Raw genomic sequence first — 18,285 nt, 5'->3', positions numbered from 1 at the left:
GGGTCAGCAGTTGTTTAACAAGGAGGTGGGGAAGAGTTTCCGTATGTTAACACACAGCAGTCTTGCTGGTGAGGACAGGCTGAATATCAGCCTCCCTTTCTCCAAACTAAAATCATCTTCCCTCTTTCATTGCTGTGTCACCATCATCTTTGACCTGGAAACTTCACGTCCCATCCCATCTCCAAAGCACACTAATTTACTTCTTAAAAAAAAAAAAAAAAATTTTTTTTTTGATAGCTTCATTCCCCTGCTTTAAACCTCTCTATCAACTGGGTCCTACTGCGTTGGAATAAAGTCAAAATCATTCAACAATGGGTCTCATTTTACCTTCCTTGCCACGTCATTCCTTACTTCAAGTACCAGCCAAGAGAATCTGTCAGGCTCCATCCTAAAGGCACAAGGCTCCATCTTGCCTCTGGGGGTCTGCATACTAGGTTATTCCTTCTGTCTAACCTCGCCAGTCCCCCAGAAATTCTTACCCGAGCAATGCCTATTCAACATTCAAGTTCCACCTTAAAATACCAAATCCTCCATGAGCCCCTGAGTCCGGTGTTGAGTTAGGCACCGTAAAAAGCTCTACACATGAAATGGGATGCCTGGGTGGCTCAGCTGGCTAAGCGCCTAACTCTTGATTTCGGCTCAGGTCAAGATCTCGCAGTTTTGGGAGTTCGAGCCCCACATCGGGCTCTTAGCTGAAAGCACAGAGCCTGCTTGGGATTCTGTCTCCTTGTCTTTCTGCCCCTCCCCTGCACTCATGGTCTCTCCCTCCCTCTCAAAAATAAACAAACTTTAAATAAATCTTAAAAAGAAAAAAGGCTCTACACATGACTTATCACAGAACATTGTAACTGCACTGCCCATCCCCTCATCTGTAACACCTCTCTGGGTACCTGGAGACTGCAAGCTGGGGATGCCCAACTGAAAGCGCTAGCCCTATTGGCCTATACAGTGTGTGGCAAGAATAAGAACTCAACAAAGACAGGATGATGAAATCATCAGAAGTTAAAATTATATAACTAACTGTTGTAAGGGTATGGTCAGGTGTTATACCATTTCTCCTTAAGACCAACATCAAAGAAATACTGTAATTAAGCCACATTAGAAAACTTTCTTGGGGCAACTGGGTGGCTCAGCAGGCTGAGCATCTGACTGGATTTCAGCTCAGGTCATGATCTCACGGTCATGAGATTGAGCCCTGTGTCAGGCTCCACACTGAGAGTATGTACAAAGCCTCCTTAAGAATCTCTCTCTCTCTCTCTCTCTCTCTCTCCCCCTCTGCCCCTCACCCCTCTCTCTTGATCCTACTCTCACTCAAGAAAACAAAACCAAAAACAAAAACTTTCTTAAAAATAATCAACTTGTATTTTGTTGAAATAATTTGGAATCCAAAAAAAAGTTGCTACCTTTTTTCCTCCTGCTTATGCATGTATATACAATTATTCAAAAGGGTAAAGAAAACATATGCTACTATTTAACAAAAACTGTGGTATTCTTATTCTGGAAACCAAACACAATTGTGAAATATGAAGAAATGTTTCTTGAGGAAACAGAAGTAACAACCTTGTTTAAAATAAACATGTAAGCAAGTCTTTTATGCCATATCTTGTTCTAAAATAAACTTAAGGGCACTTGGGTGGCTCAGTTGATTGAGCTCCGGACTCTTGATTTCAGCTCCAGTCATGAGCCCAGGATTGGGCTCCAAGCTGAGCATGTGGAGCCTATCTGAGATTCTCTCTTTCCCCTCTCCCCACTTACGTTCTCTTTCTAAAATAAAATAAAATTTAAGCCAGATTACAAAAATACATACATCATAAATAAATAAAATTTAAAGAAATCTCAACAGAAAAAAAAAAAAAACCCCACAATGGTGGAAGATAAATTTAGAAATGAGATAGGGACACAAACTATATGCTTCCTGGTTCTGTATATTTGTAAATGATGAGTCCAAAATGTGGCTCTCAGGGTCAGGGGTGCCTCTGTCGGTTATATGTCTGACTCTTGATTTTGGCTCCGGTCATGACCTCACGGTCAGGAGACTGAGCCCCACACTGGACTCCATGCTGAGCAAGGAGCCTACCTGGCATGCTCTCTTACCCTCTGTCTCTTCCGGGCTCTCTCTCTTAAAAAAAAAAAAAAAAAAAGCAAAAAACAAAACAAAAAACCACGTGGCTCTCAGCTTACGGGTGGGCTACCACATTTGCTGTGTCAGGTGACCATCGCTACCCTTGTCCTAGAGCCTCACCTTAAACAGGATATTTCCCACATCTTCTGTCAGTACCGTCTTTCTTCGGATACTTCTAAAATCACAGGATCACAGTCTTGATTATTCAACTCCTCCATTTAGAAGTCTTTCTAAAAACTAGCTGCAGCTAACACTCTCTAGGATCATAACATTTCCTTTCCGGCAACAAGCTCATAACTACGGGCAACCCTGCCGGAGTGTGGCTCGTGACCCCTGACTGAGGTGGCCAGCCACACCTGCCACAGACGTAATGCCAAACTGCCTCTCCTTAAGCGTGCTTTACATTAGATCAGAAACTTATGCGTATTTAAAACCGTGTGATGATATGACAACCACCTTTTCTTTTTGTTGACACAAAATAAGGTGACCACTATGAAAACTGTCCTAGAATAAAGTCACGTTTTGCCTTCAGCTAGCTTCTACAGCTCGCTACAGTGGCTACAACTTCAGGCAAAAGAACCTCACATCAAAGCGCAGTTTGATTCACTCTGAAACACATCGTGTCCGATTCCTTTTGTTCTACCAAGATTTATGGACAAAAGCTGGAGGCTTCTATCCTCCAAGTTTCGATAGAAGCACTTGGAATATGCTTAGGTGGACTGTTCCAGCTGTTTAAACTGCAATCCCAGGAGTCTGCCTCCTGGAGGCATTTTAGGCTTTACATATTTGAAAATGAAGAGAATGGGTCAGTCAAAGGACACACTTGAGGTCTGCATGTGACAGAAGCTGGGAAGGGGGTAACTAGTAAGAAATGGAGAATGGACTGGGGGACACCATAAACCTCACTTTAAAAATATGTTTTAGAGTAATTACTGAGAGACATTTGCAGTAGGACACATGTTACTGTGCTATTTAAATACTGGCTACTATGAACCTGGAATTAAATCCATTTGCTGTTTTTAATAAAATCAGACATCAATAACTGTATGCTCCCTAACCACTTGTTATTTGCATTCACTTTGAAAAACCACCTATGCCTAAAACTCAAGAACTAGTGTAACTAAGATTTTTTTTAAGTTTATTTATTGAGAGAGAAAGAGAGAGAGAGAAAGTGAGAGAGGGCAGAGAAAGAGAGAGAGAGAGAGAGAGAGACAGAGAGAGAGAGAGAATCCCAAGCAGGCTCCATATTGGAGCACAGAGCCTGATGTGGGGCTCGACCCCACAAACTATGAGATCATGACCTGAGCCGAAATCAAGAGTCAGATGCTTAACCGATGAGCCACCCCAGCACGCCAAAAACTAACTTTTTTTAAAAACCTTAGTGTTCTTTTAATAGAAATCACAGCCATCTGTCATTACTTTTTGGTCCTTTACATACTATGATATTAATTTTTTAGTACTTAATGCCTGCTTGTTTTTGCCTAACCTATGTAACTACCAGTGAACTAAGAGCTTCACTCTTATTTGAGACTCATAAACAACCTTGTCAACAGATATCATCATTTCCTTTTTATGTAGGTAAGGAAATGGAGACAGTAGCCACATCACAAATGGATACAAATACACATGCCTGCACTGTTTTGGGGCAAGCTTATTTAATGATTAAGGGGGCGATGATGTCATTTGAAATCCGTTTTATTCCATCTATATCCAATCAATGTGAACAAATCCATAGCTGTCTAACTTCCAAACCTTCCACACAGGACTATGTTCATGATTGCCTCTGTAAATCATAAATGTCGTCAACTACAATCCCAAGACCGCTTCTAACACATCCCAGCCGAGCAACTGAGCTCCCAAAGATTTTTCAGAACACAAAGATGAAGACACCTTGGCAATTCTGTAACAACTCCATGAACAGAGCACACTAGTCTTTAAAGGTATTGCTAGGAAAATGCCACTTCTCAACATTTTCGTTTGAGAACTGCCACCGCCTGAGGCACGCACATTTTAGCAGATCTGACACAATGTAGTAAGAATTATTTTATCCTGTGAGGCAACAGTGCTTCAGAAGGGGTTCATTTTCAAACAACTACTCATCAGGAAAAGGCTTCTATCACGACAGGCAACCCTAACAGATTTAGCTGAATTCACTATCAGTCCATAGGGAGCTAAGGCGTCAGAGGGGTCTCTCTCCTACTGACACAAGTGAGCCTCACAATTTCTGTCAGCTTGAGTTAAATGAAAGAAAATGCAATTCATATTTCCAGAAGCAAAAGTGGCATATTTTCCAGTAAGTTTCTTGTTCTCATTTTACTATTTTAAGAGCTCTGATCACTCCCAGCGTTGCTGTGTGGCAAGATCTCCTTTCTGGTGGCTGGTCGACGTCCATGGCGTGATGCTTCACCGAAACCATCTCCAGAAACGGTTTTTAGTTGTATTTAGCGTCAGCGTATTTATACACAAAATATCATATCGGTGGCACTGCGCCAATAAAGAAATAGCTCGCTCAGATTTCAGTTGAGTTTGTTAAAGGAAATCATTCTAAATTAGTGTGGCTACTGAACCACCTCCATCCTTAACCTCAGAAAATATATTCCTTCTGATTTTTGCCGTGAACACTTATTTATTCAAGTTAAATTCCAGCTCATGAATGTCGACCATACGGAGTCTAAACCTTCCTGCTGCTATTTAATATTCTTTTTCTAAACAGGGCAAGCACATGTTTGCGGCATTAGTATGCACAGCCAGATCACCGCCATGAAGTGAAATCATCTATGTATTTTTGGTAGGATCTTTAACAACTTCCACGCCCGTCAGGGAAATGGAACAAGGCTGTTTTGTTTTCAGACAGCAACAATTGGATCTCTGGTTTACTAGATGGCGCTCAAAATATTTTTCCATATGTTTTGCCGCAAAGAGAATCTGACATCAGCATGGTTTACCTTGACCAGTGAATGCAGGCTTTTTTCACCAAACATGTCCCAGAGGAAGGTCAGGTCTTCCTGGCTACCCACATGTGGCTGCAGCTGGGCTGGCAGGGCAGCTAACAGCTCATACAGGCCTATAAAATGAAAATAAAACACAAAGCGTCATCGTAGAGTGATCTCATTAACTTCGCGTTAAGGTGTGTGTAAATGACAGCTGGAACACGTCGTTTTTACTGGATCTGTACCCTGGGCCATCAAGCAAAACACTTCTCCAAAGAAACCAACGGACCTTTCGGATTTTTAAATTCCACACGAGTGTATATTAACAGGCAAGTTTTTACCTTTTGGTTATCAACATTCTACAGTCATCCAAGTTTACATAACCAGGGACAGAAAATGTGTACAAGCTTTCAAAAAAAAAAAAAAAAAGGAAAAAAGGAAAGAAAGAAAAGAAGAAAACGCATACATTCCTTTCCTTAATCGTTATTACATTTCCCTCAATGTTAGCCAAAGAGTGAAATGAGTCATGAATAGGAAAAACTTCCTTAGAAGAACAGAAAATTGATAGAGTGGTCCATTAAAAAGGTTTTGTGGTTCCAAATAGTTCCTAATAATATATAGCTTCAAAAACATTTGCATTATCTAACATCCAAAATCGAGTTCTAAAAAGTGAGACGGATTAATCCGTACTTGTTGTTGTTTTAGCATAGTTGCGCATTTAAAACAACAACAAGCTACACAGAATTTACGTGAAATGTGACACTCATCTGGGCGTATGGGATACCCCCTGAAAGAGTTAAGGTACAAGATGGAGGTCACTCGAGGCACGGCTCACTAGAAGCTTCCTTGGGGTAGACAGTAGCGCAGTGTTACACAGTAGCGTGCTGCATAAACCATCCATCTCCTTCAGGGGCCGTCAGACGCCCGTCCAAGAAATGTTGCGACAGTGTCTGCCCGGGACTCTTCAGGGAGGTGACCTGGCAGAAGTCAGTATCAACTCATAGCACATGTTTCACTTTCCAGTGGGATTACATGAGGTAAAAAGGACAAACTTCCTTTTATTTCTGTCTGCTGTCTACAAAAACACCAGGACCTCCTGGGATCTACAACACACGAGACTGTTGTTATTTCTGCTCTGAATAAGTGCTCCTGTTCATCAGAGGGACAGCTTTACAAGATATTTAACTGGCAAAGAATCGTAAATTATGGACTGCTGATTAGTGTATCTATTCTCTTCCTAGAGCATTATAATATTCTGATAATCAGTGATAATTCACAACTGTATTAGCTTTCACTTGGAAAGTCAGATCTGTAACTTGAGAGATTAAATTCAAACGTTCCTGGGGCTGTATTTGGCCAAAAAGATCTAGGATACTCCAGGAAAAAAAAAACTTACCCCAATTACATTCTTAGGTATTTTGATAGTTTATATTTATTCACTTAGAAACCTGGCCTCTTGCCCTAATTAGCTCTTATTTATAATTTAGTAATAACGTTTTTAAGGTGTCTCCACCTAATTCAATGTATAATACAGGTCTCACCTTACACAGATACATACACACACACACACAAAATAATGACAATTGCCAAGATCAGGGGTTTAAGTCAGAGGTTCAAATTTAAAATTATGTAAAGAGAAGGTAGAATTCCACTATTTTGTTACTGATTTCAGGGGCAGGAAAAACTAATCCCTAACTCCTCGGTAATATGATTAGTTTAATTAATGGTACTAACTGAAATGGAATATAATTTATGAGGTACAGTTTTGGGGGAGGCTAAATGAGGTACTATATATATAGTATGTATGTATGTGTGTATACACACACACACACACGTATATATATTAGAACAGTCTCTGGAACATGGTAAACACTCAGCCTGTTCCACATACAACTCAGTGAGCTTCAGCCATGTTGTACTGTTATTCGTCATTACTATTATTGAAAAAACAAAAGTCTGGGTCAAATAGACCAAGATTCAAATCCCACGTCTATTCTTCATTATTTCTCATAACTTACCCAAACCTTGTTTTCTTCACTGTTGAAAAAGAGATGGCCGGGGCGCCTGAGTGGCTCAGTCGGTTAAGCGTCCGACTTCAGCTCAAGTCATGATCTCACGGTTCATGGGTTCAAGCCCCGCATCCAGCTCTGTGCTGACAGCTAGCTCAGAGCCTGCAGCCTGCTTCACATTCTGTAACTCCCTCTCTCTGATCCTCCCCTGCTCACGCTGTCGCTGTCTGTCTGTCTCTCTCTCTCTCTCAGAAATTAAAAAAAAAAAAAGAAAAAAGAAAGAGACAGCCATCTGCACATGTAATAAGCAGGAAAAAAAACATGCAAACATGCACACGTACCAAAGTAAGTGCATGTGATACAGGTGAAGTCTGAAAAAGGTTAATGGATGCTATCAGAGACAACTGGCCGAGTGTGATTACTATAGTTATGCAAGATGTTACTACTGAAGGAAGCAAGGTCAAGGGTACACAGGATCTGTATTATTTCTCACAACACGTGCTTCCACAATTACCTCAAAATAAAGCTGAAACAAAAGATATTATGGTAAATATGACCGTTTTAAGAATTGAAGGGGACAATGCACAGGGCAGCATTGAGCCCTGTGGCTGGTGCAGAATAGGCATTTGATTTAAATACACACACACACACACACACACACCATTACAATGGTTCAAAGTCAAGGAAATACAAATCAAATCCACACTGAGATACCACCTCACACCGGTCAGAGTGGTTAAAATGAACAAATTAGGAGACTCTAGATGTTGGTGAGGATGTGGAGAAATGGGCACCCTCCTACACTGTTGGTGGGAATGTAAGCTGGTGCAACCCCTCTGGAAAACAGTATGGAGGTTCCTCAAAAAATTAACACTAGAACTCCCCTATGACCCAGCAATAGCACTGCTAGGAATTTACCCAAGGGATATAGGAGTGCTGATGCATAGGGGCACATGGACCCCAATGTTCATAGCAGCACTCTCAACGATAGCCAAACCATGGAAAGAGCCTAAGTGTCCATCAACGGACGAACGGATCAAGAAGATGTGGTTTATCTATACGATGGAATACTACATGGCAATGAGAAAAAATGAAATCCGGCCATTTGTAGCAACATGGATGGACCTTGAGGGTGTTATGCTAAGTGAAATAAGTCAGGCAGAGAAGGAACAGATACCGTATGTTTGCACATATAGGTGGATTAGTTAGAACTTAACAGAAGACCATGGTGGAGAAGAAAGGGAAAAATAGTTGGGGAGAGGGAGAGAGGCAAACCATGAGAGACTCTTGAATGCCTAGAACAAACTGAGGGCTACTGGAGCTGGGGGGAGGGGAAGAGGGGTGATAGGCATGGAGGAGGGCACCTTGTGGGGATGAGCACTGGGTGTTATATGGAAACCAGCTTGACAATAAACTATTTAAAAAAGAAAAAAAAAAAAGCAACAGCTTAGCTATACACTTCCCTGGACACACCACCATACTCAGAAGTAAAACCTCCCTAGTCTTTTACATATGGAAAATGTTAGCTTTACCCAAGTACTGCTTAACTTTTTGTGGGAATAAACCATATTATGTTTAAATTAAAATAATTTCTCCGTTAGCAGTAGCTCATAAACCTGAGTTTTCTGGGTTTTCCTAGCTTTATGCAATCCTAATTTATATGCCACCCTAGTCTGGTCCCTAGAGATGACAGCAGCCACTACTCTTCAGCTCCCACAGCTGGTGGGCACGGACCAAAGCCAGGAGACACAGGACAGTGCCAACCAGAAATGAAAGAGGGTGAGAAGGGCAGGGCAAGTGGTCTCAACGTGGGTAACAAGGACAATCATTTCCTCTCAAATGCGTCACAGGGGCCTCAGAAACCAGTGCCGGCGAAAACCCAGTTTATGTTCTCACAGGTACTTTCTATATTTAGCTCCTGGAGTTCCAATAGCAAAGAACACTACGAAATCCAAACCTTTCTGGTCCTTGAGATTCAGAGAGCAAGTGAAGAGAGTTTAGATAAAAACAGACATCTTGAACAGTCATACCTAAATCTACTCGGTCCCTGGGCAAAGCCAGGGACTACCTCCCCTGTAGTCATTCAAGCTCATTAGGGCTTCATTCCCACACACCTTTACAGTACCTATGAAGCAAGCACTGCTCATGGCTCTAAAGGTCTAAGATAAATGAGACATGATCCTCGTCCTCAGTACTTTCCGGTAGAGAGGTCAGGCATGGACAGCTCTGTTACAAAGTACAGAACAGGGTTTTAGACTGCATGGTAGGCAAGGAGGAAGACATCGGGGAAGGCTTCAGCAAAGAACACCACCTGAGTTACACCTTTCAGGGCCACATTCCTAAGAACTAGCACTTATGAATTCTTACGTTCGGAACACTATGATAGTTCCTGAGGACAAGGAGGTACAGACTATGCCACCACCTCTACGCCAGAGATCTTATAGCTTTGGTAACCAAAAATACCTATTACATACTCCCAAACAGAAGGCAATCCTAAATATAATGATCTCCTCTATTTGTCCAAGATTCAAAACCTGTTTTCTTCCAGATTAGATAAATAGATATTAGGGCTGCTGATAGAATATTCAAACACCGAATTACTTTTCAGGGATGTTGATGAGATGCCGTGCCTGCTTATAATATTTAAATTATAATTTGGTTAGGAACACGCACTTTGAGTTACCTATTAAATACAAATAGGGTAACTTAGATATTTGGGTTTTGCCCCACTTGCCTATTTCATTTTATTTAACCATTTTATTTAACTTCTTCACAATGACTTCCTCATCATGAGTGCCACTTGAGGAGTTGAAGATCATTTTCACTTCTAGTTATGTGAGATACAACACTTTTTTGAACACTTGGGAGATACCTTCACTAAGAATCTGGGTAAAGCGAGTTGCTTTTCCACCTGTCCTGTGTAGCTCTATGTTTTTGATCTCTACAACAAAACCACTAACCTATTCTCTAAGTATCTTTAACATTTGCAGATGTGAGGTTTGTAACCCCTTTCCAAGATAGAATAAGGAAGCCTAGTTTAAACTACCTTGTCTCGGGGCACCTGGGTGGCTCAGTTGGTTAAGCGTCTGACTTTAGCTCAGGTACTAGTCTCACGGCTCACAAGTTCGAGCTCCATGTCAGGCTCTGTGCTGACAGCTCAGAGCCTGCAGTCTACTTTGAACTGTCTCCCTCTCTCTCTGCCCCTCCCCCACTGTCTCTCTCTCAAAAAAAAAAAAAAAAAAGGCCAAAAAAACACTAAACTACCTTGTCTCTTTAAAACAACAATTCAGTCAAGTGATGTCTCAATGACCCCAAAAAGTGGGAATTTAGGTTACATGAGAATAACCATGGTTTCTCCAATCAACACTTTTGTGTAAGTCGGTAAAAGAGAAAACTGTTCTTAAGAAATTTTGTCTGGGCTTGAATATAAGGCAGCTGTCTCTTTTCTGAGAGAGAATTTTAATAGTGGGGGAAAAACCCTCACCTTATATTGGGGTACATATCATACAAGACAATGTCAAAGATACACGTGAAAAAAATCACCTCAAAAATATTCCGGGGGGGGGGAAACTATTTTTGTATTAGTGTATTTCATATATGGAGAGAAAAGGCAACAACGGAAAAACAAAAGTATGACGAGGGTCATTTGATTAACAAGTATAATAATTATAGTGATTTAAAGGAGAGAGCAATCGATAAAGGTCAAAGGCTCCGCTAGCACTGGCAGGATGTGAGCTACGGTCTGAAGGAAGAAAACTGAGCCCGGAAGGGTATGCTGCCCGGGTGGAGAACACCCAAGGTCAAAGTCAGTAATACCCATGCAAATGTATAGATTTGTAAATGCACCAAAATTCTGTAAAGCTGAAGGAAACGCTAGGAAGTCCTCAAACCGACATTTCTCCTTTGTCCATATGCCTCAGTCACGGTCCAATCTGGAGACAAGAGCTGTGTGGGAACCTGAACAGGGAAAAGTTTAATACAAATACATAACAGAGGATTATGTATCAAGTGCTAAAGCAAAATCTCAAGAATACCTAGGGATGAAGGAGAAGACCCAGAAGGAAACAATACTTTTTGTTTTTGGGGAGCTCCTTCCCCAACACAAGGAGTCAGAGCTTGTTAGAGCTGGTATGACCATAACCCACCCGGTGGCTGGGTTTCCCTGGGCCGGAGCTTGTCCACTGACACTGGGCCAGCAGCAAACACCCCTGCAGCTGTACAGGTGGGCAGAAAACCATGGCTGGGACTGTCAAGCGGGAAATGCTCTGCCAGGGTGTAAGTAGGTGGAGCTGGGTGACAGGAAACCACACCAGGACTGGAAAGCCAAAATAATCCCTGCAGATGGGCAGGCAACCGTGGAAATGACTAGCAAACAGAAAATACCCACTTGGGGCTAGCTGGTCAAGGCTGGTAAGGTGACTTCTGGGTGCCTGAGAGACCCCCCAGGAACACAAACTAAGCTCCTCCATAGTGTTGCTGAAACTCAAGAGGAAGCCATCCATCAGGGTGCCACCGGAACTCAAGGGGGTAAACGCCATTGGATGCTTCCCACATGGGCTGCTGCCAGTCTCGTGGGGGAGAACAGAAAGAAGTGAAACACACCAGAGCAAGAAAGAGACAGCTCTTCTTCCTGCAGTGTGCCACTGTCACTGTCCCCCGATCCCAGCCTCAAGGAAAGATACTTAAAGGGCCCAGCTTAACTTTCACAGGGCAGGCAACGAAGTATGGATTTGGTGCTGAGAGGCAATACAATGACACCTGGCCCAGTCTTCCCCACGTAGATTTAAGTGCGTGCAGGCACGGGGGTGGGGCGGTTCTCTTCTTTGGGGAAGGAAGATGCTGTCTTTTTGCTTTTATTCCTCTGTGACCTCCTGTTTGGCAGTGGGAACACATGAAACATATTTAACCAGTGGTTAGTGAAGGAAAAATTTTACAAATACGGATTTTGAAACAGAAACAGCATGGCTTATTTTAGCAGGATGCGAGGCCTCCACCCAACAGCTCAATTAGAAGATGTTAATTAAGTCAAAGTTAAGTTCAAAGGTGACGAATGAAGACAGAGCAGTCTCTCAAATTCAACGTCCCCAAATATGCCTAGTGTTTATAAGAGGGCAGAGATAGAGTGCCGTTTTCCAACAATTAAAAAACAATAAAATCTGGGAAAACTGTTACGAAGTACAAAGAGCAAGATTTTAGGAGCTAAGGAAGGTGCTTATAGCAAGAGGAGCTAATTGCAGAGAGAGGCAAAGATGTTTCAAGATTTTTAGATGGGTTGCTGAAGCCTACTCTCCCCTTCCCCAGTGTTAGATGGCACATGCTAGCTGTCTGAAATCATAAAAAATGATATACTAGCGGGAATGTTTTGAACACAGACTAAACTGCTCACTCTCTGCAAGCCACTTCGTGCAGCCATCGCATATGAAGACCACGATCTTGATTTCACTTCCCTGATTCATCTGAAGTTTAATGTGCTACAGCTGGCTTCTCTGTAGCCTTACTATACTGAAGGATAAACATATGTCATCATCCTTAAAGATAAAAACCTAAATGCTTCCTCCCCCTCACCAACAAACATCTGGTCAGAGTATGCTCTTGAGGCTTTCTGAGTCCTGAGCAACATGAGCGACAGGGTCAGTGGTAGCATTTTACATACAGAATGAAATACTTCAATGTTTTAGCAACTTCGGGTTGTCTTGCGTTTTTATAAAAGTTGTAAAGCTCAAGTCATAATTCTATAATAGTCTTATTACATTATGGCAAATATACACAACATGGCTCTATTTTTAGTGCCCTTCAGCCAGGTTTATGCACCTTTCATCATGCTAAGTCCAATGGCTGATCCGCATTCTTATGCTGCCTGGGCTACCGGTCACATTTGATGTGGTGGACCATTCGTTCTTCCTTGGCCCGTTTGGTTTCTGGCGTATCCCACAGCTGCTGATGGACTGAGTGGTGGTCAGCTGCTTTTTTCTTCCACCTCTAACTGTGGAGGCCGCAGGCCTCAGTCCTTGACTCCTCTTTCATGCCTACACTTAACAACCTTCGAGGATCTCCTTCAGGTTCATGGCTTCAAATACAATCCATATGCCAGTGGCTCTTAAATACAGATCTTCAGCCCAGACTGCTCTGCTGAGCTTCTGACTGTGTGGTAATGGCACTGATCTGCTACAAAGAAATTCTGACCATGTAAGAGATGGTGGGATCTGCCCCGGCAGATGGGGACGACTGGGGTCTCAGGTACAAGCGGACAGATAGCATTAGACACAAATATGGCTGGTTCACCTACAGTCCCAACGAGGAAGGCAGAATATTCTGGAAATGTGATGCGGGGAATGTGTGGCGATTCCCTTATGATTGCTGCCGTATTCAGTAAACCATGAAACATGGTCACCCGCTGAAAGGGAGGATAGGGAAGAAAGTGCTTGCTTCTGGAAAAATAAAAGGGGGGGGAGGCTGAAAGAGACATCTGGGAGAATGCAAAAATGAATAAAAGCAGGGAAGTCATAAATTGGTACACAGTATTGACAATATGAAATTTTAAAGCTTGCATTCCCTTTGATCCAGTGATTCACTCATTTATTCACTCATTCACTATAACTTCTAGATAGCCCAGAGGGCCATCTACATGACCGGTCTCCAGGGGCTATCAGCGTCTAATCTACGAAGAGAAACCAGAACAGGAAACAATTACTCTCACTTTTCCTGTATACATTTCTGCACTGCTTGAGTTTTTACAAAATTGATGTTACTTTTATCATTTTAAAATTTTCGCTTCTGGGTAATGATCTGATAGAAGCCTTTCTCCAGCCACGGGGCTCACAATTTCCTCTGAAATTCTGTCCCAGCCACAGAGGACTGCTACTTGCTATCGCCAGAAAGCAGAACTATATCCATGCAATCCTGCACTGATTCACTCAATAATTAACTTCCTGGTGACAGCTACTGCTGCCTTATTCCCCTCCTTCAGGACCCGGGAGATGATCTGAAAGACAGAACAAGCATGGTAATATACTTACCTCAGAGTTTCATGAAAGGTTTAACATAACACACTCAACGATATTTTGAGGGGCGTGTGTGTAAGAAGCGGGCAAAGCCCGAGACCCTGTTGCGTTTCAAGATGCCACCTGCCCCATTCCGACCTCAGTCTACACATACCAGGCACTCATCGCATGCCAGGCACTGGTAAGGACAGGGGCCACAAAGGTGACGGGAAGGAAAAGAGCAAACAAGTTCCTCCCCTGGGCGTACTGTAGGAAACTACAGGGAAAATAAAGGTAAAGAAGGAACTGGGAAAGATGCTTTAATAAGGGAGTGACAGTGGCACCGTGAAAGCGTAACCGAGGGATGTGAATGACTTTCGGGAAAGCCTCCCTGTTGGAGACACAACTGGGTTGAATTGAGGGAAGCATGGACATTAACGATGAGAGTAGAAAAGTCTGGCAGAAAAGAACCACGCTTACAAAGGCCCTGGGGTAGGAGGCTTAGACTCTGGAGCCAAATGACGTCACTAAGATTCCAACTGTGCAACTGGTAATTAACAGATCTGTGCAGCCATTTTTTAATCTGTAAAATAGACACTGCAGTGCAAACCTCAGAGGAGTGTAATGAGGATTAAATGAGTTATTCATAAAGCTTAGAATGACACCTCACTTAGCTATACAATCTATGTGAGCATTTTTAAAATAAAAATAAATTCCAGGGGCTCCTGGGTGGCTCAGTCAGTTGGGCGTCCAACTTCAGCTCAGGTCATGATCTCACAGTTCATGGGTTCGAGCCCCCCCATGTCAGGTTCTGTGCTGACAGCTCAAAGATTGGAGCCTGCTTTGGATTCTGTGTCTCCCTCCTCTCTCTGCTCCTCCCACACTTGTGTGCCCAAGCACGTGCTCTCTCTCTTAAAAATAAATAAAACTTAAAAAAAAATCTCAATAAAGAAAATAAAATAAGCTAAATAAATTCCAAAATCAATGCTAAAACTTAGGAGTACGCCCAAGCATTCAGGAGACAGATTACAAAATTTAGGTTTATCCTGCTGGAATACATTAAGCAGGAGAAAGGCTTTCCACAATTGGCAAAAAAACACAGGCAATGATGAGCCCCATGTTTTGGGTAAAGAGTGAACTAGAAAGAAATGACAAGTGATAACAGGCCCTTGACCCAACTCAGTCTAGACATTTCCATAGTAAGGAAGAGTAGGGAAGAAGAAACATGACAAAATGCTCTCTGTTCTCAAGCAGCTTAAGTTCAAGGGATCTCATTTTATCTTATGTTTAAGATAAATCTATTTGACAAACACTTGTCAAAAACCTCAACTGCTGTAATTATGATGATATCAATATTACATATTCATTGACAAGCTTCTGACAATATTGCCTCACTTTGTAAACTTTGTTCAAGTGCACGGTCCTATTTCAAAATCCAGACTGAGCTCCAGGGAACAAATCATTTGTCGTGAACACGAAACACGCTGAAATATTTGCGCGCTAATCTTGCAAAATGCTTCAAGTGGCAACAGAAAAAATAATATTAATCCCTTTACTGAGAGGATTGTGTAGGCTTCTCACCTCCCTCCAGACTGCCTGGCATTAGACATAATAAAGAAACGCAGTGGGGATGATCAGTTATACCATGCTGGCACTGCCTTATGGAAACAGAGTTACTCAGATCTGACAATGAGCGTCCATTCAGATTATTCAATCACTCTGGATCTCTGGCCCTCCAACTCTTGGAAGTGATATTATGACATGGTTCATCAAGTACAGGATAAATTTTGTCATTGTAAGCACTGTTATGCCCCATTGATTTGGCAAGACTAAACCTTGGGGAAACCTGGCTACTTCCAGAGATGGTGGCAAACCAGACAGTGGTGTGATACATCGCAAGAGGTTGGTGGTTGTCTTTTAAAACAGATCTTGCTTTTAAACCTTTTAACATCAGGTTTCTCTGCTCTTTTACAAGAGCTCTTGATATAATTATAACATATTCATAAGAAAAATGTTAAGAACTCTTGATTTCTGTTTACAGTTTGAGGGATTAAAAATTGTTGATAAACTTTTATCTTCCACTTCAATTATACAGTTATATAGGAAAATGAAAGATTCTGAGATTTGAAAATTCACAAGGAGATCCTTTACACCAAAATACAAATTCTCAGAAGGCAAACTGCATCAGTCATGGGTCGCCTGAGTAGCTCAGTCGGTTGAGCATCCAGCTTCGGCTCAGGTCATGATCTCACGGTTCGTGGGTTCGAGCCCCACGTCAGGCTCTGTGTTGACTGCTAGCTGAGAGCCTGGAGCCTGCTTCGGATTCTATATCTCCGTCTCTCTCTCTCTCTGACCATCCCCTGTTCACGCTGCCCCTCCCCCCCTCAGAAATAAATAAAACATTAAAAAAATTAAAAAAAAAAAAAAAGAAGATGACAAACTGCATCAGTCAGAAACTTACACCAAAGAGTCACATAAAGGCTTACCATTTGGTACAGACCCACTTCATAAGTCATCTTTATTATAAAAACTATTTTCTGAATCTTTTAAGATGGATAGAAGAGGGGAATAAGAAGTAATGGATAAAAAAGGAGCCAGGAAACCTATTTATTTCCTACACGGACAAGAATAAAATCACAATGCTTTGTAAGAGAGGAAAATTAGCAGAGTTGTCACATTTGTCAAACAATAGAGAATTATCTTTTCATCAAGAAAGCAATCAAGTACAGACGCACCATCTGGACTACATCAAAACCAATCCACGGGCAAAGCAAAAAATAAAAGCCTCCAACTTACCCAAGTGCTTGTGGTTCAAAAACCTGAGGAGAATTAGGCAACAAAGGATGTGAACTATAATTTTACTGACTTATACTGGGTTGAAGATGATTCACATCTGTTTATGAAGATGTGAAGCCTAAATGAAAATAATAATGCTTAGTGTCGTTTAAAGTTACTGGAGGGCCTTATCGAAGTGAGGAGCAGACACATCATTATTGCTACTTTGGACTGTTCACCTCAGCTCAGTGAGGAGCCCCCTCCAGTCAGCATGCAGACAGGGTGATGGTCCACCCAAGACCATGATGGGGTAACAAGGAAGAGAAAGTGGAAGGGGGGAGCGTGGTTGGGGGAAGGGCAGGATATTTAGCAGTAGAGGAACGAATCTGAGGAATAAAGGGTCAATATGACACTAAGACAGTTCATACACTTGGAAGACCATGTCCCTGTGCACCGGAATAACAAAACCATGTGTGGAAGAAAGATCCACGACTTCACAGTTCTGTGTTTAGCTTGAGCTGATGAGAGAACATGAGGTGAGGCAGATGCATACAGAATTGACTAAATACTACAAAATTGAGGAATAGAAGAATACACCATTTTAAGCAAACTATTGAATTATAAACATATGTTAGGTATCCATAGAACGTGAAGACAGTAACTAGTAGGAACAAATACAAAATGTTCAAATCGAAGAATCTGGCCCATAGCTTAGGCAATGATACTTCCTGGCATACAGTCAAACCCAGCATCAGCAATGCTATATCCAACACAAGGAACTGCATATGACAGATGATAGATAGATAGATAGATAGATAGATAGATAGATAGATAGTCTATATAGATATAGATAGATGAATATTATATATATAGATGCATATGATACACACACACACACGGACACAGAAGAGTCTAACTCAGAGTAAAAATTTACTAAATACAGGTAAAGGTTTAGCTAAGAAAAATAAAGCTAGAATTAAAAAAAACAAGAATAGAAAATTTATACCAACTTATACATATTTTAAATACCCAGCATGATCCAGGGCTAATTAGAATCTCAACTCCTGACCTGGGAAATGTTTTAACCAAAACTAATCAAGAATTTCACACATTCCTTTCCTCTACCTCCACAGCGCTTTTGTAGAAATATATTCATGTCATAATCAAGGTAAAAGACATCAAGATACATATTGTAGCTATTCTAAACATTCAAAGAAAAAGCTGACAAAGTGTAGATCACAGATCCATCTATAGAAACTATTAAGAAATCTTTGTTGAGGACAGTTTCTTTTCTATTGCTTTTCCACTGTGTTTGGGCAAATATAAATTCCTGCTAGTAAACCAAAGAAAATGAATTTAATACCAAAATAGGACATTAATTCTCAAAGCAAGAACATCTCTAAAATGTGAATGCATTAAAAAATAGCGAAGTGTAAAGTGAAGACATGTTTCCAGGTCCAGAAAACTGC

The 18,285-nt window shown here is 41.6% G+C and overlaps 1 protein-coding gene across 1 annotated transcript in view; it reads right to left on the bottom strand.

Annotated features, from left to right (window-relative positions):
- The window catches only part of MPP7 (MAGUK p55 scaffold protein 7), a 204,076-nt gene that overhangs the window by 166,520 nt on the left and 19,271 nt on the right, over positions 1 to 18,285 (bottom strand). The window contains exon 2 of the mRNA XM_077771770.1: positions 5,068 to 5,186. Coding sequence (XP_077627896.1) covers positions 5,068 to 5,186 — 119 coding nt within the window. The remainder of the gene's footprint in view (positions 1 to 5,067; positions 5,187 to 18,285) is intronic.

This window comes from Crocuta crocuta, unplaced genomic scaffold, assembly GCF_008692635.1.
Source record: "Crocuta crocuta isolate KB4526 unplaced genomic scaffold, BGI_CrCroc_1.0 scaffold457, whole genome shotgun sequence".
In the NCBI taxonomy this organism is placed as follows: Eukaryota; Metazoa; Chordata; class Mammalia; order Carnivora; family Hyaenidae; genus Crocuta; species Crocuta crocuta.
This window is presented reverse-complemented; position numbering and strand designations above follow the sequence as displayed.